This window comes from Microtus pennsylvanicus, chromosome 16 (assembly GCF_037038515.1).
Source record: "Microtus pennsylvanicus isolate mMicPen1 chromosome 16, mMicPen1.hap1, whole genome shotgun sequence".
Classification (NCBI taxonomy): domain Eukaryota; kingdom Metazoa; phylum Chordata; class Mammalia; order Rodentia; family Cricetidae; genus Microtus; species Microtus pennsylvanicus.
In genome coordinates, this window is record NC_134594.1 from 46,729,230 (window position 1) to 46,753,278 (window position 24,049).

At 45.1% G+C, this 24,049-nt stretch overlaps 1 protein-coding gene across 3 annotated transcripts; it reads right to left on the reverse strand.

Moving 5' to 3' along the window:
• Positions 1–17,418: 17,418 nt before the first annotated feature.
• Positions 17,419–24,011, reverse strand: Tlr2 (toll like receptor 2). 3 transcript variants are annotated; one of them, XM_075950670.1, is made up of 2 exons: positions 23,303–24,011; positions 17,419–19,949 (listed from the first exon to the last, which is right to left on the reverse strand). In XM_075950670.1, the coding sequence occupies exons 1-2, from the start codon at positions 23,309–23,311 to the stop codon at positions 17,583–17,585; spliced, it is 2,376 nt and encodes a 791-aa protein (XP_075806785.1). In that variant the 5' UTR covers positions 23,312–24,011; the 3' UTR covers positions 17,419–17,582. The 3 variants fall into 3 exon arrangements, with proteins under 3 accessions (XP_075806785.1, XP_075806786.1, XP_075806784.1); XM_075950671.1 differs by lacking the exon at positions 23,303–24,011 and adding an exon at positions 22,923–23,286; XM_075950669.1 differs by lacking the exon at positions 23,303–24,011 and adding an exon at positions 22,923–23,286 and having other exon boundaries at positions 17,419–20,230.
• Between the last annotated feature and the right edge of the window lie 38 nt (positions 24,012–24,049).

Sequence of the window (24,049 nt, forward strand, 5' to 3'; positions counted from 1 at the left end):
CCATTTCTATTACTCTGTGTATCACCACATGGTGGTAGCCTGCAAGTAAAGTTCCATCCAGTACCGGCGCCTGTCTCCTGTGGCGGCTACATGGCTTCTCTCCGACTCCACCTCCTCTCTCCTCCTCTCTCTGTTTGGAATTCCCTGCCTTGCTCTATTCTGCACTACAGTAGGCCCAATCAGATTCTTTATTAGCCAATAATATTCCCAGCTGTCATAGAGGAATCCCACATCACATGACCCTAGCAGTTCCTCTCCATCTGTAGTGTTACTTTCCGCAGCTTCAGTTACTCATAATCTACAAAGATTCAATCAGTAAGTGGAAAATTCTGTAAATGAATAGCAACAATGATTTTCATGCCGTTCTATGCTCAGCAGCCTATGGACTCCTTCATCATCCTGCTCCGTCTCAGCTGCAACACGGATCACCCTTTGCCTGTATTTGCCCACCCCAAGTGTATGCTACGCACACACGAGCCACTTAGTAACCTACTCAGCTATATGATATGCTACCACTGAACCATAATACTTGTGTTCATGCACAAATGTGTTGATACAAGTAGCCCACATTTTCATAAACTTCATTCTCAAAGCACAGACACTTACTACGCTGTGTTAATTGTTTCAATGTCCGTGTTTTTAAATGCTTCTTACTGCGTTTAATTTGTAAATTAATCTTCAGAAGAGATATATGTGTATGAATGCATAGGATAAAACACATCATTCGTACAGCTCGGTACAACCCAAGAATTCCTGCACCTGTGGTAGGTTTGGGCATATCACCCAAGGACAAAGGATTCCTTTGTCCACTGGCGCTGAGTGATACAGATTGAGAAAGATAAATTTACAGTCCTCATTGTTAAAAGGGAAAAGCAAAACAAGTTATTGAACAAATGTATAGCCACAAAGCTCTGTTAAAAATTATGACAATAGCATTTCCCAGGCTCCTGCCTGGCCCAAATACCACATTCTTAGTTGCGTCTGTTTTTTTTCCATAGAGTCAAATCTAGAGATTCCGTGGATTTGGGGAGTGGATCCTTGTTTATGGCCATAAAACTATGAACCAATGGGGCAAGCCTTCGCGGAGGTCTGCTCAGACTACCTGGCATCTTCTATAGCAGCAAGTGTTGCTTGCTTTGTTTGAAACCATTTAAGACGGAGGAAGAAGCATCCCCTTCGTACACATCTGCACCATTTCTTTCGGTGCTGTCCTGGTTCTCATTGTTCCCTAGAGTCTCATTCTATCAGAAACTATTCATTGTTAGTTAATTAGAAAATGCATTCCTGAGGCCAGCAAGGATGGATGAAGGCCCTTGTTGCTAAGACCAACGGCATGAGTTCAATATCTGGTACCCACATGGTTGAGGAGAGGACCGACTCCTAGAAATTGTCTTCTGACCTTCATACATGAGCCACATGACATGTGCCCATCCACCCCACCACCACCACACACAATAAATACATTTTTTAAATGTCAAGAAAATGCATTCTTTATATAGAAGTATTGGGGAAGATGTTACTTTGTAACATAAAATGTTGCTTATTCAAGTTATCATGCCTAGCATTTTCCAATTGCCAACATTTAAGGAATTAATCCAAGATGAGCCATGACAAAAGCCACTTATTTATGTCTGACTGAAGCACCATCTAATAGAATAAAAATAGCATTTGATGGGCTAGGATATAGCTCAATAGGAGAGAGCTTGTCTAACGTGTGAAGGCCTGAGTTGACTTCTTAACCACATAAGCAAATAATCATTTTATGATGAGCGGTAGCTGGGGTAATCTTGCCGTGAAGATTGGTCTCCATGGTACAGCGTGTGAAGAAGCAGTCATGTGGAAAGGGTGTAAAATGTGTGCTGACTATACATTTGTGACTGGACTTTTAAAAAGAATCTCAAATAGTTGTGCTAATTTTTTATTTTCTTAAAATTCAGAATGGGCGTAGCTCCTGGCTGGGAACATTCACCTGTGGCTAGCATGTCTATGTCTCTGAACGCTCCCACCCAAGGGTTCCATGCTTCTCTGAGTTTCTGTCCTGCTCTTCCTGTGTCTTGTGCACAGCCAGTCTGAAGTGGGGTATATGTGTAAGTAGTATCATGAGGTTCTGGGCTCTTCCTCCTTTGTGGAGCAGGTTTGAAAGGGACATGCACTTGGCTTTCTTTGCACCTGCTGTTCTCCCTGCCTGCCCCAGGCTCGATTGTACCTTCTTTCTAGGGCAACCTGACCTCAGAGGTGACGTGTTCGAATGCCACACGTTAGTGGTCCCTCATCCGTGTCTTGCCTAAGGGAAAAGTGTGGGAAACTGCGCTTCTCATCAGGAACAAGGCGTGCACAGGAAGCGACTTTCTCACTCCCAGTTCTGACAAAACAGACATCCTGTCTCTAAGACAATCATTGATATGAGCATGAGAGGAAGAGGAAGAGTATATGTGTTCTCCCCCTCCCCCCATGGACCAGGAAGAAGAGCTTCAATGGTGAGGCAGCCCAGTCATGAAGCACCAGCTCCCTAGACTTCTCCCCTGATTCTATCCCACGGTCCTATAGGTTACTATTCTCTACCATCTTCATTCAAGGCCCAAAATCTATTTTTTAAAAAAATACCTTTTAGCCGGGCAGTGGTGGTGCACGCCTTTAATCCCAGCACTAGGGAGGCAGAGGCAGGCAGATCTCTGTGAGTTCGAGGCCAGCCTGGTCTAACCAAAAGCTACGGAGAAACCCTGCCTCGAAAAATTCAAAAAAAAGAGTACCTTTTACAGTCATCTGTAGGAGGAGGAGCAGGCTGCTTAACCCCCGAAATAACCACACAGAAACTGTATTAATTAAATTACTGCCTGGCCCATTATATCTAGCCTCTTATTGGCTAACTCTCACATCTTGATTTAACCCATTAATTTTCCATTAATGTATATTGCCACTTGACTGTGGCTTACTGGCATGAGTCTAACCAGTGTCCATCTCGGGCAGGAGAATCATGGCGTCTGCCACACTGCCCTTCTTCCCAGAATTCTGTTCTGTCTTCCCCGCCTTCATGAGTTTTGCCCTATCAACTAGGCCAAGGCAGTTTCTTTAATAACCAATGAAAGCAACACAAATACAGAAGGACCTCCTATACCAGTCACCAGTAAGTCGGTGTATACATACGGTACTTTGTGCACACATGGAGACTCACACTGGCACATGTGTTTGGGATTGAGGAGAAGGTAAGGGAGGAGTCAACCTCTATTCCCCTGCTAATATCTGAGCCCCACACGAGACCAATTAAGTCAGAATCGCTGGGAGTGGAGCCAATGCATCTGCTTTGTTTAAAAAAAAAAAACTTAAAAAAAAGGAGTAAACTCTCAAACCATCCACAAATGGATGGGCCTTAAATGCTTATTTCTGAGTGAGAGGAGCCAGTCCAAAAAGGCTATACATTGATCTGATTCATTGGACGTTTTGGAACAGGGACCACTGTAGAGATGCTAAGCAGATCAGAGCTTGCCAAGGGGCTAGGAACTGAGAGAATTGGCGCAAAGGAGCAGAAGATGTCTATCTATAGTAGTGGAATTGTTTGATACTAGACTGATGGACACATGACATTGCACATTCAAAAATTCACAGAACTGTGAGGCAGAAGGGATCTATCTTTGTGCATGCAAAATTAAAAAAAAACTATTTAGAATGTTAGAGAACCCCAGGATAAAAAAAAAAATATTGTGACAGAAGTAACCTAACTGTATTGCAAACATGTGAAACTACCTTACTGAAGACAGGATGTGTAGTGTGTGTGTCTGTGTGTCTGTGTATGTGTATGTGTTGGATTGGGGTGTATGTATGCATGTATGTATATGTGTTCAGTTGGGTGTGTGTACATGTGCATGTACATGTGTTAGGTGAGGGTATGAGCACGTGCGCACATGTCTGTGTGTATGTGTGTGCGTGTTGGGTCGGGGTGTGTGCATGCACGTGTGTGTGTGTGTGTGTGTGAGTGAGTTAGTAAGTGAGTGCATGTGTGTGTGTGAGTGAGTGAGTGAGTGAGTGAGTGAGTGAGTGAGTTAGTGAGTGCATGTCTGTGTTGAGTGGAGTGAGGTCTTATGCTGATTTATACTGAGTGGAGATTCTAGGTCTGAAAGCAGAAAGAGATTACATATTACATAGCACTGTACTCTCAATGATATATGGTCCCCAGCCCCAGAGCTATGGATTAATGAATCTGATCTTTTATATGCACATTCTGGAAAGAAACTGTTGAATAAAAGGACAGCCAATAATGGAATTCGAATTTCTCCTTGCCAGAATGAGAGATTACAGATAAGCAAGGAAAAATGGCCAGAATACTCCATATTAGCAAAGGGCTAAAATCAGAGCTATCAGTTAACGGTTATCCTGTTTTGTTGAGTAAAGATGCAAAGAGTTTCAAACAGAATTATTTATAGGCATGTGTGCACACACGTTAGTATGCACAGATACATTTCCTTGTTCTCTTAGCTGAGAGTTCCTGGAAGCAATGGTGCCCACTGCCCGGATCCTGGTTTCTCGAGTCACCCTACAATAAAAGAACTCAGGGCTTCTTAGAGAAATAGCTGGTTATAGTCTGGGTAAGGAGCAGTCAGCATGAGCCCAGAGGACACTGTAGCATCCAAAGGTAAAAAGGCACTAAAAACAGAGCCCACAGTGACAAGGAGGTCACATGAGAGAGAGCCTCGAACATGCACTGCTGGCCACAGAAGCAGCATTACCTGGAGTATAAAATAAAAAGCCCAGAGTTTTCATTGATATAAAAAGAAATAAATAAAATCAACAAGTGTATAAGAGTAGACAGACTCCTGCCAAATGCTGCCACACTGATAATGGGCACACACTCTCACGGAGGTTGCAATAGTTGAATTTGCTGTGGGCTGTGGAACCCAACTGCCTTTTGAAACACTGCTCTAAATGTAGCTATGAAGGTCTTTTTGTTGTTGTTGTTAAGCTTGAAGACAATTTTATTAGAGTGTGAAAGAAAACCCCCAAGGCAGGCAAGCGTCAATCTTGACAGCTGTCCAGAAAAGAATGAGAAGAAGAACTGAGCAGAAAAAAGAGAGAACTGTGCCCTTTTGAGTAAGTCAGCATGAAGGTCATCCACAGGATGAGCAGGAAACAATACGACAGAGGAAGAGTGAAGAAGCCCAAAGTTATGGGGGAGCATGTTTGGAACACAAATAGGGAGAAGAAAGGGAAGAGTGGGCTGGCCTGAAGGCCTTTTATGGGGAGTAAGTGAAAATTGCCTCTGTCGTGTGGGTTGACCTTCTCCAAGCAAAGGCCTGAAAAATAAAACCCATAGTGTCCAGAGAAGGAAGCCTGCCTCCAGGCAGTGTCCGCCACACCCATCCCAGACTTAACCAGACAGCCCTGTGGGTTTTTGACTTAGCCCCACAGACTCCTCGGCCAGGTCCTCCAAATAGATCTCCTAATAACAGCAGACAAAACCATACGTGGTGCTCTCTGCCTAATCTCTGGATGTTGTCTTTTAACCTAAAACTGTCATAAGATAAATGCTATGTCCCACAGGAATTCTTTCACTGTGAGGATCCCAGTGTGTTGCTACTGTCAATCAAAACCTCATCGGCAGCTCTGGAAAAAGATGGTTTCCCAAGTTCAAATTCTAATGTGTTGCTTTCAGGGCAACTGATTGGGCTGAGAGTGCCGATAATAACGTAGGAGTCTTGAAAAGGAAATAACTTTTTCTGGGATTTGATCCAGGTCTCTAAATGGAAATTTCCAGGAGAAAACGGGGAGGGAGAGCCCAGGGACTGGATGAGCTCGGCTGCCCTGATGGCAGAATCACCACTACTGTGGATGGTAACTGCCGCTCAGAGGCAGAATAAGTGCGGAGGTTTGACGGGGACGGCGACAATCGCAATGCACTCTGGGTATGTTGGTACTAATGGGCCCTACCCGGGATGCTCAGCACCTCTGAGCATTGTCTCTACAGGAAAAGGCATCTCAGGGACTAGTCAATTCAGAAGCAATGAAGACCCCAGGTCCGAAGGACTATCTAGTACAGTACCTGCAGTGGCTGTCCCATGCACACGCGACGGCAGGCTCTCTCCTCTCCAACAGCATCCTCTTCCTTTCCCTGGTAGCCCTACAGTGTCAGAGGATGCCCACCAGGAGTCTGTCAGGCGATATCTGTGTGATCTGTGGGCAGACCTTTGTGGCACCTGATGAAGAAGGGCTCATTGTAAACACCTGCAAGTTGTCATGTACCCACATAGATCCTTCCACAGAACCCTTTCTTGGCTTCCCTGAAGCTTTTGACTTCCCATCTTTTCCTTTGTCCTCTGACCGTCTCTGCTTGAGACTTTCTGATGGACTCTGCTGAATAATATGTGCTGATTAAGGTGAGTCTCACCCTTTATTTCCTTTAAAAGAAGACTTCTCATCCCACATGGACAGGAAGCCTGCTGCATGTGAGCAGGGTGCAGCCTGGGGAAGCCAGCAGTAGCCGTGAGCATATGGACAAAAAGGAGCAGGGAAAAAAAAAGGAGCAGAGAGAAAAGGGGGACGAGAGTGAGAAAAAGAATCCAGTATAACGTTGGGGTGTCACTTGGTGCCGGAGCATTGTTTAGTGTGCAGGAGGCCTTGGATTCATCCCAGCAGCACAAACGATGCAGAGTGTATCCGGTGTAGGGGAGAATGCAGGGCTGCTGATATAGAGCAGTGGTTCTCTGCAACCTTCCCAATGCTGCGACCTTCCCAACGCTGACTGCTGAGACCTTCCCAACGCTGCGACCCTTTGCTACAGCTCCTCGTGTTGTGCTGACCCCCAACCATAAAATGGCTTTTGTTGCTACTTCATAACTGTCATTTGTCAACTGTTGTGAGTCAAATATCTGTGTTTTCTATGGTCTCAGGCGACCCCTGTGAAAGGATCATTTGGCCCCAAAGGGTCACAACCCATAGGTTGAGAAACACTGATGTAGATCCTGGTGTCTAAATCTTAGTAGAACAACATATACAAAGTCCACGTTGACTGGAAATAGTCTTAGGAACCCACTTGTAGCAACAGACATCTCGTAAAATTTCTAGGATGGGGTCTTTAAAAAGGGGGACACCATAAGGCAGCCCCGCACTGTAGGGCACAGAAGGAGGGACTGGCATTGGCATTTTGTTTTGGGACCACCTAGCACTGCTGCCCATGAGGTCCTGCTCCAACAGCTCTCTGCTGGCTGGAGAATCTGGAATGGTAGGAATCTGTATTCATTACCTTCCCATAGCTAGGACTAAATGGCTCCCCAGCAACAGCTTGGGGAAAGAAAGACTGGTTCCAGCTCACAGTTTCAGAGGGTTTCAGTTCATGGTGGCAGGGCAGGCATGGTGACTGGAGCATGGTGTGGGTGCTGTTCATACCATGGCTGACCATAATACGGAGGGCAAGGCTGAAACCAAAGGCTGGCTATAACTTCAACGGTCCACCGCCACATTCTTCCACCCTATAGGCCTCACCCCTTCAAGACTCTACAGCCTTCAGATTTGGTGCCACCGCCTTGGAAGCAAGAGTTCAAACACATGAACCCATGAGGGCTATTTCACAATCATACCACAATGAATAAACCTGGACATACAAGCCGGGTTTCTATGAGACTAGCTCCAGCTAGAAATGCTGGACCCTTGAACAAATCAGTCCAAGCTGTCCAAGACTGGGATTGTAGATGCCAAAGTTGTGTCTGGTTGACCAGTAGTCCATATTTTTGTTTGTTCCTAAGTAGGCATCAGGACATCGCTCATCTTTACATTATAGCCCTGATATTACAGTACTGTCTCCACGCGCCTGGTCAGACCAAAGCTCTGGCATGGTGACATGCTTGAAACAGTTGCCCTTTGCCACCGCAGCTCACCTAATCCAGTCTAATGCCTCCGAAGCGCGTGGCCAATGATTCGGTCCTGTTTAATCTGGATACTTTCCACTGGTTCAGCTATGAGAGTCAGAAACGGGTCCAAATGCATCTCAAATGTAATAGGAGCCTTTCTTCAACATTTAAGCCTTAAAAATGTAAGGGAAGAAACACAAAGCTATCCCATATGGAATTCTACCATGTTGGGGTTTTTTTCCCTTAGTGTGATACACACACCCCAAGAAACTATCATTCTTAATAGAAATTCCAAGTCTGGCTCTTGTTTTAAGTATGATTTACTTTTCAAGTGTTGGAACAGAGCCTCCTCTGCCATTTTCAAGTGAAAATATTTCTCTCTCCATCTTTAAAAGCCCTCAGGGATTGCTGTACATGTGTGCATATGTAATCTGAAATGTAGTCACCTTTAAGTATGCTTTGTGGGGAGTATTATTAATGGCCCATTTTAGCATGAGTCATATTGGTGAGGAGTGAGCAAATATGAGTCATATTAGCCAGGAGAGACTCTGAGTTTCTGCGGCAGCTCGGCAAGCTTGCAAACTTCCAGCATAGAAACTTTGGAGATGAAAGAGCACAGTAGAGAAGACGGGGATGCTCGACCCTGGCTCCATGACCCCAGAACTGTACCTGTCTGGAAGGTGTGGCTCTAGGCCAGCCCTTTTAAATAAAAGGCTGGCTGGTTGGGTTTGAGCTCACGATCCTTCTTATAATAAACTTTATGTTAATCCAAGCACATTGCAAAAATGTCCCAGATTCCAAGGATATAAAATAGTGGAAACTCTTAGTTGCATAGAGAACTTGTCTGGGGGAATTAAATTGATGGCCTCACCAGGGTCCCACCTCCCACCTCTGTTTCTTAGGGAGAGAAGTTCTATATCATTGCTGTCAGCATGAATGGGTAACAGGCTGGCTAGAAAACCATGTGCTCTTGGCCCCCAAACCACACTGAGACCAAGGACTGTAAATCAATCAGTAATAAAAACTAATCATTTTCCCAAATCTGAAATCCTGGAGAGCGTGGAAATACTAATTTCCAAAAATAATTAGCTTCAAAACATCCATTCAAATATTCATTTGATAAACATTTCCCAGACACTTGCTTGGTGGCAAGGGGAAAAGATGAGTTGCCTGTGGTCACGCGGTAACTGTAACCTAAGAGGCCATGAGTTTTCACAGCGGGTTCTCGTGTCTTAGAATCCATTCCCAGTCCTTTCAGGAAACAAGACTCATGGAGGACAGTGGGCAGACAGTCTAGAGATGATATATGTACATGAAGTTGTGCATGCTAGAATATGAGATGTTTGTTGTGTTTATATTATAATAATTCCTCCTTTATCATCAATTTTTAAAAGTTGAGGAAAATGTTTGAGAAGTTATTAGAATTATTTGCAATTTAGTGGTGATGTTTAGCACGCATGAGGACCTGGGTTCAGTCAGGACGGGGATGGGGCAGGATGGGTGGAGAGCTAGAAGCTTGAGAATACACATCACCCCGGCGCCTGTCGTAGGACTCAAACAGCAACGCACAGAATCTATGATTGGGAACATCAGCGCATGTGCATTTGGGTCAGAGCATTGCACAAACATGGGGGTCATGAAAACGAAAATAAAAAAATAAGAAATTATTATATAAAAAGTCCTCACGTTCTTCACCTAATTCTTATTTTAACCAAGTAAGGTGAGAACAAACAAGGCCAAATCGTTAAGTAAATTCAACAGGGCCATGAAGCTGATCCACCGTCCCCCCTCACACACAAACAGACACACACACACCCTGAGTCACCTCATTCCATCCTAACTGTCCCAGGCTCTCCCTAAAGTGAGGACATGCACACTCAGAGTGAGCCATGGTCCCAACAGACCACCACTCTTAGCCTCCTGTTCCCAGACAGAAGGATCATCTCTAGGTCACCATCACCATCACTGGGCATATATTGCTCTCTCCTGACCTTCCCTAACAAGGCGCTTCAGTTCTCATGAATTCTGCACACGAGGCTGATATATTGTCGGGAAGAAGGAGGCATGTCCTTACTGCAGAGAGAAGGCTGATCTGAAGAGGATAACCAATAACCAGTATCCTTCTAGAAGCATACAAAATATTAGCTTAGATGTGTCTAGGGATGCTCTGTGCAGCCTGAACCGCCATCATCTTTGCTTAGTTGTGGTATAAAATGTTTGTTGTCTCTAACAACCTATTTCAACACAACTTTTTCTAAATTGCCTATGCCAGTATTCCTATTCTGGCTAGGAAATTAAATACCCAAGACCATTCTACCGTTTATGGCTCATACTTTCCGTGTTAAGAGATTTTACTGGAAATGTGTTAGGGTAGCTCAGAAAATGAGACCAATATGAGGAAGAATAATGGAGATGTTGAATGGATGGGTGGATACGTACTTGAATAATATGGGTTTGTGGTTAAATCATAGATAAATTAAAATTGAAACTTTAAAAGTCCAGATTGTGAACTAGTGTGGGAGAGTATTTGGGGGCAGAACAAATTTTTATTTTTACCAGAAATGACTACGTTTCTCCTTGCCTTGCCGCTTAGCTTTTTTTCTTCTTAATTTCTTGTTATGCCTCATCTCTCTTTAGACTAAATTCTAGCAACAATGATATTAAAATGAAACAAAGACCCACAGATCCGTGAAGCTCAAGGGAGCAACTCAGACTTTCAAAAAATAAGTGTGTGTTTCAGTGTTTTGCCTACATCTGTGCGCCACTAATATGCCTGGTGCCTTCAGAGGCACTGGAGGCCTTGGAACTGGAGCTACAATTAGCTGTGATCACACGCGGGGGCCGGGAACCAAACTGGGGTCCTCGGGAAGAAAACCAGTTCTTAGCCAGTGAGCCGTCTCCCCAGCCCCAGCAACTAAGACTTTTATATGCACCAGGATGCCTAATAGAATAAACGTGAGTCCTATTAAGTTCACAAGAGGGTAACAGCCTTTAACCAGAGCTAACTAGAAAGACTTAGTCCTCCATAGCTCTGTCCCAAGACATGTTTCTTCTAAGGATTGAAGGGGGTTGAGCTTGTTGCCTCTTAAGCAGAGGGACTAAGAAGGTTGCCTCGTCTGCTCCACATCTACTATGGGAGGCTGACCTCTGTACTCACTGTCAGTAACTTCACAGTGCTGGGGAAGCAACTTTTCCCCCTCTCCTCCTCTGCTCCTCACCAACCCAAACCATGTGGCTGTGTGGTAGCTATTGATAGTGTCTCATCTCTGACTCCTATGCACAGGGGCTCTTCCAGCTGGGATATCAGAAGATCCTGCATTCCTAGGTCTTCGGATCTCAGGGCCAGGCTGTGGGTGAGACCACCTGCTCTGCCCACAGAGTTGGCTCAGTTCGAGTCTGGAAGTGCTCAGCGTGCAGGGTGTTCCCCCTCCTTCCTTATCTTCTGTTCCTGAAATCCACTTCTAAGGCGATGTGACTGGGTTCCTCAACCTTCCGTTAAGAACTTACAGAACGGCTGTAAGTCCATCTGCTAGAGAACAAGCTATCAGGTTTCCTTACATTGTCTAGAAAGAACAAGCCACTGGGTGCAACATATACTCTTATTGATATTTATACAAGGACAGGCTGTGTGAGGAAGCTGGCCTTTGTAATATTGCTACCAGTGATACTGGGCATCAGTTAAGCTCCCTTTGCACAATTTATTAGTGATACTGGAAAAAAACAAAAGATGTGACCTCCAGAATAAACTGATGCTGCTATTCCTGCTGCACCAAACGCCCTCGGGCATGTCCACTGCCGAGGATCCAGAGCTCAGGTTTTGCTCACATGAAGCACCTCCTAGTTTCCCAGAGATGGATTTCTCTTTTCCTTTTTTCAACATATACCCTTGCCTTTATTGCTGTTTAGAGTTACCATGAGTGATCTCTATTTGGTCTCAGAAAACGAGTGTGGTGTAAATAGCAATAACCATAATGCTACAAATTTTTTGAAATGCTTTATTTATGTATTTATCATTTTTTATTTTTCAAGAGGCAGGCTCTCAATATGTGGCCCAGACTAACTCCAATCTCTCAAGCTCAAGTGTTCCTCCTGCCTCAGTCTCTCTAGCATCTGGGACTACACAAGTCATGGAAATCACCATGCAAAACTCTTAGGAAAGCAAATAGAATTTAAAAGAGGAATCTCCCCATTTGAGACACTGTTTATTATATTTGCAAGCGATGTTGATGGGTGTTTCTTCTGCCTAGCTCTATGGAGAACAACCCCCTAACTGACGCTCAGCTCGGAGAGTACACACATGCTGTATGCAGAGATCTTGGGTTGGCTTTGTTACTTGGTGGTCCAGCAGTGCTGACTGGAATAGTTCAAGGCATTAGCTGTCTCCTCAAGCTGGGATAGCATCACAGACTTCCTCAATGCATTGCACGGTGGGCATATTTTTAAATCCTTGGTCCTGCATTTAACATTAGTATTCTCTTTGGAATTTGGAGGTGAACTCTAAAGAGTTCGGGAAACAAAGTCTAATGTCACACCTAATCTAATTTATCTCTGTGGAAAGAATTGAAAGCTAAACAACAGAATAAACAAAGTGTGTGTTTCCCCCTTTCTTGTAACACCTACTGTTTCACCCATGCATGGACCACACTTGTTCTATCTCTTCCTGGCATAGGCATTGTGCTCCCTGTTTGACCGATTGCCGGTTGATCATATCTTCAAGTGTTTGAGAGCTTGCGACATGCGCTGCATATACAATGGTGACCCTCAGTCCAAGATCATCTTCTTGTCGGTAGAGGCATTAAGTAGTCAACAACTCAAGGAATACATCTTTTCTGCTCTTCATACCTGTCAGCATAGGCAGCTCTAAAACCAGGAAGCCCCCGTCCACACTTAGCTACCCTCAAAGCTCTAGCAGCAGGACCATGACTTTTTTGGGACCCTGGGAACTGTCAAACTGAACCTGCCTGAGGGCTGAACTAAAGAATAAGGAATCACTCCTTGGTTCACACACATGTACACACATGTACACACACAGATGGGAGGCATAATTCAGAGAACTCATCAGTATCTAAAATCAAAGCCGTGCACTTTTGTTTGTCTTCTACTCCATGAAGCCAAGTTTCATCTGTTTCATCCCCTACTATATCCACAGCAGTGCCGGGCATGTAGAACCACCCTTCAGAAACATTTATTGAGATGTTAGATGCGGAGGGAGCCAGGTGCTTGTTTGTCCCAGCTGCCAAGCTAACTTACACCCAAAATAATCTCACAGAAACTGCATTAATTAAAGCACTGTTTGGCCATTATCTCTAACTTCTTATTGGCTAACACTTACATATTAGTTTAACCCATCTCCATTAATCTGTGTGTCGCCATGTGGCAGTGGCTTACCAGAGATTCTAACTGGTGACCATCTCAGGCAGAGGATCCATGGCTTCTCTGACTCTCTTTCTCCCTCCCAGCATCCTGTTGTGTTTTCTCCACCTACCTAAGTTCTGCCCTATCGGGGCAAACAGTTTCTTTATTAATTAACCAATGAAAGCAACACACAAACAGAAGGATCTCCCACACCATTGAGAGAGTAAGTTAACGTGGCAAAAGGAACTAGGTCAACAGACTACATAAGACCAGTTGGAAAGAACTGACCCAGATATGTTGGATCCTGTAGCAGTTTGAATGGGGATGCTCTCCCTGGGCTCAGGGCTTGTTTAAACGCTTGGTCCCCAGCTGACGGTACTGATTGGGAGGCTGAGGAAGTGTGGTCTTCCTGGAGGAAGTCTATCACTGGAAGCAGCTTTAGGAGTCTAAAGACTTGTGCCATTTCAGGTTTGCTCTCTCTGCATCATGCTTGTGGTTTAAGATGTAAGCCCACCAATTACTCTTGTGTTTTGCATGCCTACAGAACAAGCGCCATATAGTTGATACCAAGTCCTACTGCCAGCTGAGCAAGTATCCAAGCCCCCTTGGACTGTGACTACAGCAGCTTCCGTGGCTGACCCTGCTTGGGCTGCTGTTTCTCAGTAGACTCCAGACAACACTCTTCCCAGTGCGAGTCCTTCATTTTCACAGCATGGAGCCTTCGATGGGTGGAATCTTACCCTCAAATTACATTTCTTCGCTTACCATTTCAAAATGCATGGTTTCCTCTTTATTGTACTGATCTCTTTAACAGCTGTCATTTCCCCTATAGCACCTGCTTTGTTTATGGTTTGAAACACGTACACATTCTTCTCCTTGCCACACAACAAAGTCCTCAAATCTGCTCTGCATTTTCTTTCTGCTTCTCTCCATAAACCTGGCTAACTAGAGCAAGCAAAACCATTTCCCAGCCTGTGTGTTACACATTCTTGATATTTCCTCCACCAAATAAATTAATCCGTTACTTCTGAATTCAGGTACTCAAACTTTCATAACAGAAACAGACTGTAGACCGATTTTTTGCTAGACTGTGGCATGAGTGGCACCTGACCCGTTCCTGGTGAATCCTTCTTCTCGTGAACCCTCACGAGCTGTTCTTTACTGTCTGCATAGCTATTGCCATTCTGGTCTTCCAAAATCCCCCTGGGATGGTCAGTAATCTCTGAGAATAGCATGCAAGGGCTTGTCACGTCTGTAGCTTCAAATTCTCCAGCATTCCTCTCATAAGCCAGTTGCAAAAGCCTACAAACCACATGGTAGAAATACCTGTGCAAAGAACCCACTCCCTGGTACCTTTTCCTCTATCAGTTTCAGAGTTTCTTAGATTGAGGTCCTTGGCCCTTTTGGTGTCGATTTCTGTGTAGAATTGTGGGAGGGAGCCACTTGTTGGTTCCCAGCTGCCGGGCTAGCTTAGACCAGAAACAATGACACAGAAACTGTATTAATTATATCACTGCTTGGTCCATTAGTTTTAGCTTCTCATTGGCTAACTCATATTAATTTAACCCATTTCTATTAATTTGTATATTGCCATGTGGCTGTGGCTTACTGGATAAAGTTTCTAGCATCTGTCTCCGGCGGCTCCATGGCTTCTCTCTGACTCTGCCCTTCTTTCCCCCAGCATTCAGCTTAGTTTTCCCTTCCTGGCTAAGTTCTGCCCTGCTATAGGTCTCAAGCAGTTTCTTTATTCATTAATGGTGACCACAGCACACAGAGGGGACTCCCACATCACAGAATGAGATATAAAGTGTAGCTATATTCTTCTATGTGCAGACACCCAGTTTTACTAGCATATTTTGCCAAAGGTTCCACTGTTTTCTCAGTGTGTGTCATATCTGGAACCTCTGCTGTAGCTCATCCATTCGCATCTGCTTGGATGGTGGCATCATTCTATTTTATTGCTATGGCTGTCTGGTGTAATTTGAAGTCAGGTGTGGTGATGCCTCTAGCAGTATTCTTTTTACTTAGGATTGCTTTGGCCATCTGGGACCTTTAGTGTTTCCACATGAATTTTAAGTTTTTTTTTCTATTTTTGTAAAGAATAGTATATGAACATTCACTGGCGTCACACCGACTCTGCGGACCACTTTTAATAGCATGACCATTTTCATAATAGAAATTATTTGGCTCAAGGAACATAGCATGTCTTTCCTCCTTCAGTTTTTTAAAGTCTTTATTGTAGAGGTCTTTCAGTTCAGTAGCTGAACTTACCCCAAGGTATTTCTCTAGACTACCACCAATGGGATTGTTTCCCTGGTTTCTTCCTCAGTATGCTGTCACTGGTTTATGGAAGGCTATCAATTTCTGTGTGTGTTAATGCTGCACCCTGCCGCTTTGCCGAACCTAACTTTCAGCAGGATGAGTAACAAAGATGAAAGTATGTTTAAATCTATCAAACCGTGAAGGTATTTCTATTGCTGTTTAAATTCTTGATTTAAAAAAAAACTGTATTGGATCCTAAAAAAGCACTGTTTTGAGTTTTCCACACTAAAACTCATGATACACTAACAAACTTCTTCCTTGAGGGCATTTTTTTTTTTTTTTTTTTGGTTTTTCGAGACAGGGTTTCTCTGTGGTTTTGGAGCCTGTCCTGGAACTAGCTCTTGTAGACCAGGCTGGTCTCGAACTCACAGAGATCCGCCTGCCTCTGCCTCCCGAGTGCTAGGATTAAAGGCTTGCACCACCACCGCCCGGCTGAGGGCATTTTTCTATGGACAACAAGGTCACTAATCTCTCTATAGTGTACATAACAGGAACATATTAATGATAAAACACAAAAACAAATGATTTCCTATGAAATACCTGCCCCAGTAGCAAAGCCGTACAACAGGCAACCTCTAACTCCACATGTGCACATAGGTCCCATTTGGGCAGCTCCGATACCATTGTCCCATAATCCTTCTGACAGCGAAGGCAATCAGGGGGTGTGGTTTTCTAATCCTGCTGATCTCAAAACCTCAATGATGCAGCATGTACAGATCACACTGCCCATTTTAGGGACAGAAAAATATTTTGGATTAGGTCAAGTGTCTTGCCCAAGATTGAATATTTGTTAACCCAAATATCTCTGATTCCAAAACCCAACTAACCACACAAACCTAGCCCTGGCCCAGAATTAACACAGGTCAAAGAAGGTTCAAGCCATTTTCACATGTGGTTCCCAGCACAAGACAAAAGTTGTGAGTTCAAGGCCAACCTGGTCTACAAACTAAGTTCCAGGACATTCAGGGCTGTTACACAGAGAAACCCTTTATCAGAAAGAAAGAAAGAAAGAAAGAAAGAAAGAAAGAAAGAAAGAAAGAAAGAAAGAAAGAAAGAAAGAAAGAAAGAAAGAGAAAGGAAGAAAGAAGAGAAAAAGAAAAGTTGCTGAGTACCCGTACCAGTGAAGAACTCTCAGCAAAGAATGACCCATTAAAATTTTATGCACTGCCAAATCTACTTATAAATATTAAAGGCACTGGTATCTGTGTTCAGATTACTACACATGGAGTTATTTTGAATCCCAAAAAACCTCTAAGTATATAATTATTTTCAAAATACTATGTTCACATTTATTTTTTTTCAGACAGAAAGCATTATAGAATTAGAAACAAGATTTACTCCAAAAAAAAAAAGCAACAGATTGTCTGACAGGGGTAGGAGCCAGAGCAACCAGACACTGGGAATGGGCAGCTGAAATCCAGTGGAGTTCTGTACCAGAGCACGGGACCCTTCCTTCAGATCCTTCCAAATCAATATTGTATTTATACTCTACTCATTAGTTCTGTTCTCATGGCAAGACAAGATTTACTATGTCTTAGGTTACATATATTATTTCAAAGAATTATGTCTAGAGAACCCTATCAAATACTCAGAAAGACAAACTCAGTTTACATAAAAATGCAGCCTGAGCCATTTATACTGAGATCTCTAGTACCCAAACAGTGTGACTCCTTGTCCTTGAGATGTTGCACAGAGGGATAGCAGGTGGGATAGCAGACTGGAAAATACTCCATAGCCACTCCCACAATACTCTGTAGCCACTCCCACGTGCTTCTGTCCGGAAAGCGCTGAAGCATTAAATCTTAGTCTGTGTGTACCTTTTCCAGATATGCTAAGGAAACAGGTTATTTGGATATCAATAATGGAGAGATACCTTGGTTATCTATAAAATAAGGAAAAACAGAAAAACCGTAATATAAAATATTTATATAACAGCACTCAAGATAAAGCTCACAATTATCAGCTATATTTAAATCCTCAAGGGTACAATTCTATGTACTTAAATAATTACGTCAGAATAAACTTTGCTACAGTTCATGGTTAGGGCAAGACCGGACCTGGATGGTGAACCTAGGACTTTATTGCGGTTCTCAGATTTGCCCAAAACACTTCCCGCTGGGCTTCATCCAAGGGCCACTCCAGGTAGGTCTTGGTGTTCATGATTTTGCGGAGCTTGCAGAAGCGCTGGGGAATGGCTTTCTTCTCAATGGGCTCCAGCAAAACGAGGATGCACGCGTCATTGTTCTCATCGAAGAGCCGGAAGTGGGAGAAGTCCAGCTCATATTTGCACCACTCGCTCCTCACGAAGTTCTCAGAAAGCACAAACACGGTTTTGTGGCTCTTCTCAATGGAGTCGATGATGTTGTCAATGATCCACTTGCCCGGAACGAAGTCCCTCTTGTGGAGACATAACTTAAAGGGCGGGTCGGAGTTCTCCAGCTGCTGAACCATGAGGTTCTCCACCCAGTAGGAATCTTGCTCGCTGTAGGAAACAAAGACATCATAGCAAATATCTCTGCACGGAGCTTTCTTGGGCTTCCTCTTTGCCCGGAGCCACGCCCACATCATTCTCAGGTACCACAGCCCATGGAAATGGTGGCACAGGCCACCTACAAGCAGGATCAACAGAAGAAGGGCACAGCAGACGCCAGACACTAGAAGAGCTTGGTGACACTCCAAGACCGAGGGCCGGGCTTCCTGAACCCTCTGGCCGCGCAGGCGGGGTGGAGAGTCACACAGGTAGCTGTCTGGCCAGTCGGGCAGGACCTGGGACAGTGCTGGCTGCCCCAGTGTGAAGGACAAGAATTCACAGGAGCAGATGAAGTGGTTGTCACCTGCTTCCAGAGTCACCAACTTGGGAAAAGAACTAAGTTGGTCTTTAGAGAAAGTGTTTATGGCATTCTCTCTGATCTTCATGACCAGTAACACGGGGAACAAGGAGGCATCCGGGAGAGTCTTCAGCTTGTTTCTGGAAATATAGAGCTCTCGGAGCCTAGGCAAAAACAAAGAGAATGAGTCGAGATTGTTGTTACTAACATCCAGCACCTCCAGCGTCTTTGGGATGCATGTTTTCACAGCCTGTATCCCTGTACTGGACAAGTTCAGGAAGCGCATCTTTGGTGGCCACTGACAAGTGTCAGGCATAGGACGGAAGCTGTTGCGGCTGATGTCAAGGGCAGTCAGGTTTTTCAGAGTCAGTAAAATCTCTCCAGTTCTTTTTAGTGATTTCAAATAATTCTGCCTCAAAATTAAAGTTTGGAGAGAAGGCCAGGCGTCCTCACAGGCTGAGTTTCTCAAATATTCTTCAACCATCAAATTTTCGCTGAGGTCCAAGAACTCTAATGATTTCAAACGCTTTGAAAACTCACAAGGGACCAGAAAGACCTTGCTGTTCTCTACTGTGATGCGCTTAACTTTCTCTAGGAGATGGTACACAGAACTCAGATCAGTAACTGAGTAGAATTTGGGGATCTGCAACCTCCGTATTATTAGCGTTTCTACTTTGCCTAGTTCTCTCACGATGTCTGACTCAGAGGGTTGGAAATCGCCCACTCCGTTTAGGGTGCAGTCATCGAACTCCACCTCCAAGAGTTCCGGGATGTAACGCAGCAGCTTCAGCAGCTCGTTAAAACTTCCGTCCGTGAGACCTGCATTTCGGAATGCTAACTTCTTCATCGGCGAATTTATTTCACCTGTGGACAGTTCTGAGAAGCGGAAGCTGGCCACGCCAATATCTCTCAGTTCTAAATATCCCACAGAACTCAGGATGTCTGCAAAAATCGCCAGGAGGAAATCAGACTGGCTCAGGTGAAGGGTCAGGTGATGGATGTTTTGAATCGACTTCAGACTTTGGGAGTCATAAGTCTGGAGACGTGGCGCTTTGATCTCAAGTTCGTCAAGAGAAGTCAGTCCAGCAAAATCTATCCTCCTAATCCCATTGAAGGTGTTGGCGTTTCCTACCCTGAGAGTCTGTAAATTTGTGAGGTTGTAAAACAGTGATGTTTCCCCCAGTATCCTGTAATGATTTCCTAGCAAGTTTAAGTATTTCAAAGAGGACAGAGGCCTGAACCAGGAGAAAGATAAGTCAGACAGGTGGTTATCAGACAAGTCCAAGTGCTCAAGACTGCGCAGGGAAGAAAAGGCACCTTCCTCTATTCTGTTGATCCTATTGTACTGCAGCATCAGAGCCCGGAGGTTCACACACCCCTGCAGGTCACCATGGCCAATGGAGGTGATCTTATTGTTAGACAGGTCAAGACTCTTCATGGCTGTGGAGAGTCCTGAGGGAATGGAGGTGAAAGACCTGGAACGGCCATCACACACACCAGCATCACATGACAGAGGTGCCTGAGCAGAACAGCCCTCCCTTCGGAGGTCTTTTATGGCCACCAAGATCCACAAGGTCCAGAGAACACGGAGCATCCTCCAAGATTTGACCTGGAAATGGATGAAGCACTGGTGAGTGAGTGTGCCGGTTGCCACATCATGGCTCTCCCCGTCGCAGGCACGGCCCCCTCTCAAATGCATGCGTATAAACAGTAAGTTGGAGGCAAATGCAAACCATGAATGAAGATTAAAAATTAATTTTCTGGGGGGCTGGAGAGATGGCTCAGTGGTTAAGAGCATTCACTGTTCTTCCAGAGGACCTGAGTTCAATTCCCAGGAATCACATGGTGGCTCACAGCCATCTGTAATGAGATCTGGTGCCCTCTTCTGGCCTGCAGGCATACATGGAGGCAGAATGTTGTATACATAATAAATAATTAAATGGATAAATAAATAAATACAATCTTTAAAAAAATTAATTTTATGATATATACAATAATGCTAGCAGATATTTGTCGGCCAGTGAAGAAACTAAAAAAACCACAACCATCTAAGAAAGATAAAAAAAAAAACAGGACTCAGTAAATGTGGGTTGAAGAATAAACAAACAAATACATGGAGGACGGAACAAGGGTGTCATATGGGCTTCTGTTTCTCTAATGCCTCCGGCTTGCCTCATCAAGCATGTCTCTTCCTTGATTCATTGTCCCCGTGGTTCATGATCCCACCAGACTAAACCACCTCTTTTACGGGACACATAAACCAAATTCAGGCCTGGAAACAGCCCATTCTCTGACCAAAAGAAAAATTCCATGCCCACTCAGTCTGCCTTGCCCCTATTACTAGCAGACAGAGGGTGATTTGGAGCCCTAGGCAGAGGGAGTCAACGGTTTGATGAGATGAGGAGCATTCAGACCATCAGAACCTTCTCCTTCTGCAGCGTCAAGTCCAAAAAGCTGCGTCCAAACCCACACGTGAACGAAAGGCAGTGGTTTGCTTCACTTGGCTGATGCATTCATGGGAGAAGCCCACACTTTTCTCCCAGTGCCCTTGTGGGTCCCGTGTGCCATTGGTATATTTGCTCAGTTAAGTAACACCAAAATTTCCAAAATTCTTTCTGCACTTATTCATTTTGGGGGGACATACATGTGCCACAACATATGAGTGAAAATCACAGAACAATCTGAGGAAGCCTGTTCTTTCTACCATGTGGATTCCAGAAATTGAACTCAGGCCATCAGGCCTGGTGGCAAGCGCCACTTTATTGTATATTTATATTTTGCCCGAGTATATGCATGTGCACCGCATGTGTACAGGACCCTAGGAACCAGAAAGAAGGCAGCAGATTCCCTATAACCATGTGGGTGTTGGGAACTAAATCCAGGTCCTCTGGAAGAGCATCAAGTGAGCTTTACTGCTGATCCATCTCTCCAGCCCTATAGCATCCTTTTGTGAGTTTTTAACTGGTTTTGCATTTTCCCTTTCGATTTTTAGTGTCCTTAAGAGATGTATCTCTTGGAATCAGCAGGTGACAGGCCTGGGATATAGCTCATCAGCAGAGTGCTTTGCTAGTGTATGTGGATTAGATGGGAGGTAGTGGTGCATACCGTGATCCCAATGCTCCAGGAGGTGGAGGCAGGGGGAACAGTAGTTCAAAGCCATCCACTGTCCTGTGGTGAGTTCAAAGCCAGCCCATAAGACATCAGACCCTCTCGAAAAGATATGCCAGCAGATAACAAGTAGATTGTAGATGCTAAGTCTCTTCTGACACTATCCATCTGATCATTTAAGTGAGATTCCTCTTATTCAATATAAATTAGCATTTCGAAGTTTCCAATCATTGCATATGTACTTTCTGATGCCCCCCTTTTGTGTTCTCTCTTAATTTGACTTCTTCAACCGTGGGGGTGATTTCTCATTGGGCATTTATCCAGGCAAATGTTAATTTGCTTATAAATTTAGAAGTTCGAAAAGGTTAACTGGTAGCTTAGAAACTTCTAAAAAATATTGTCAACACCTGGCAATTTCGGTAAAAGTTGAAAACTTAAGGCCCAAGTGTTCTATTTTGTTCTTGGAACAGAAAGAAACTCAGAATATGGTGACATTTTCCAATAGTCACGGTGTTCGCTGTTTCCCCTTGGGGGAAGAAAAGAGGGTCTTTAAGACGAGTCCCCAGCCCACGCACCTTTTGTTCTTTGCTAAAGATTCGGTAGCATAGACAAAACCTTAAGTCAAATCAAAATCGTCCCAGCAAGCTAAGCGGTTTACACCCGAAGTAATTTCTCCTTTTTGAAAACAGAAAAGCCTTTTCCTGGAGTCTAAGATGTAAACCCAAGGTTCTCATTTATGAAACCGGGAAGTCATAAGGGGACCCTCGGAGAGTCCTTCTGTGAAGAACGCCACACACTCTGTTTGCATGCGGTTTCGGTGAGTTGTTTTTTGACCAGAGATGAGACTCGGATGCATCCAGAGATGAAGGAACACAGAGACATGAAGCCCCACCACCATTCCACACACACCAAGAAGCAAGATTTCAGTTAGAAAGAAATAGTCTGCACCGCCTCACGCGACATCTTTTCCCCTTCTAGGTGGCAAAACAACCTTCACTGCTTCCTAGTCTGAAACAGTGATTGCGGACACACCCCCCACAAGTGACTGTCTCCACCGACTCTGCACTGGGCTCCAAGCCAGAGGGCTGGGCTGGACGGCAGTCCTTTCCGGTAATGCCGGGGCAGCGCCGTGGTCACCGAGAGTTCTAGGGCTGGGGGGGGGGGGCACTGCAGATGCTCCCTTCCCTTCGGCGACCCTGGAGCTATAGAGGCTGACAGGCTCCGGGCTCTTCAGTCGCTGCCACTATACAGTGCTCCTCTCCTCTCTGGTATCCCACTTCCCGCAGCGACCACAACTAGAAACAGCTGTCTCCGAAGCCCAGCCGCACGGCTGGGGGCGCAGGTGCACGACGGTGGAAACCGGGTCACCGGGTCCCCGCTGCGGCGCGGAGCTCCCAGCGGCTGCCCCGTCGCCCTTGGCACTTCTTGCCCTCGAAGGGGTGCAGGGACCCTGCAGCGGGAGCGACCGACCTACCTGGAGAATCTTCACCGCCGCCTCTCGCCCGCCCGCGCCCTCCGGTTGTCTGGACCCCTATGGCGAGGACCGGGAAGTGAGGGAAGGCGACGTCCTCAACCTCGGGCTCGAACTTCCCAGTCGCCAGCACCGCCCCGCGCGGCTGGCGCCGCCTACAGGGGTCTATAGAGGAGCTAAGCTTGGCACCAGAGCTTGACTGGAGCCAAAGGGCAGGAAACCCAGAACTGAGAGGCCAGTGACTCTGTGTGGGATTTCCCCTAGACAGGGCAGGCAAGGGCAACCATAGAGAAAGCTGCGTGGCAGCTGGCATTTTAGTTGAATGGAGCACTCTCTACTGCTAGAATTCTAGCAGGAAGGAGATATTCTAATGGGACACTTACACGCTCCATTTGGTTAATGGATTATTGCAACAATGAAGCCCCAAGGAATTGGAATTTCCTCCAGGTGTCTCCGGCTGAGAGAAGTTAAAGGTTGCAAGCGCCTGCCAATCACGGGAAGTTTTTGTCAGTTCACTGTGGCAGAGAGACTGGAAGCTTGGACAATCAGATGGCTGAATGGCTGCGGGTACCACACCTTGACCAAGACTGCGTACTCATGGATACTTCTTGCCATACATAAACTTAAACTCTCCACAGGATGATGGTCTTAGGATGGGATGTCATGCACCTCTTTTTTAAGTCGTCTTCCTGTTGTGTCAAATCTTAATCATTGAAGTAGCTTATTGAGGTTCGAGAGGCTAGCTAGCCAGGGCTGCCGAGTCAGTCCCAAAACCTCACCTTGCCCTCGAACACAGCTTTTGAATTTCTCTCCATTCTCCAAAGCTGCAACTTGGGCTCAGGAGTATTGTTTCTTTCTCGCTCTTTTCAACACTTTCTCCCCCTGCCGGCATATCTCTAGCATCCGTTTCCGTGCTACATCTGTTAGAACAGTCTTCCAGTCGCCTTCCAGACTTACTTGCAAGTGTCATCCAGGACGTAAAAGGATAAATAAGGACAGCCCAGATTCCTTTCTTTCCTCACGCCCGACCTGTCCCTGAGGGTGTGCTGAGGGGCAACCCATTCTTCCTCCCCTCAGGAAGATTCCGGGCTCTCATTTCTACCTGCGACTTTAGAACTAAGTACTTCCCT

Excerpts from the sequence above, each read along its gene's own strand:
- Tlr2 (XM_075950669.1), bottom strand. The coding sequence starts at position 20,138 with ATGCTCTTAACCACTGAGCCATCTCTCCAGCCCCCCAGAAAATTAATT.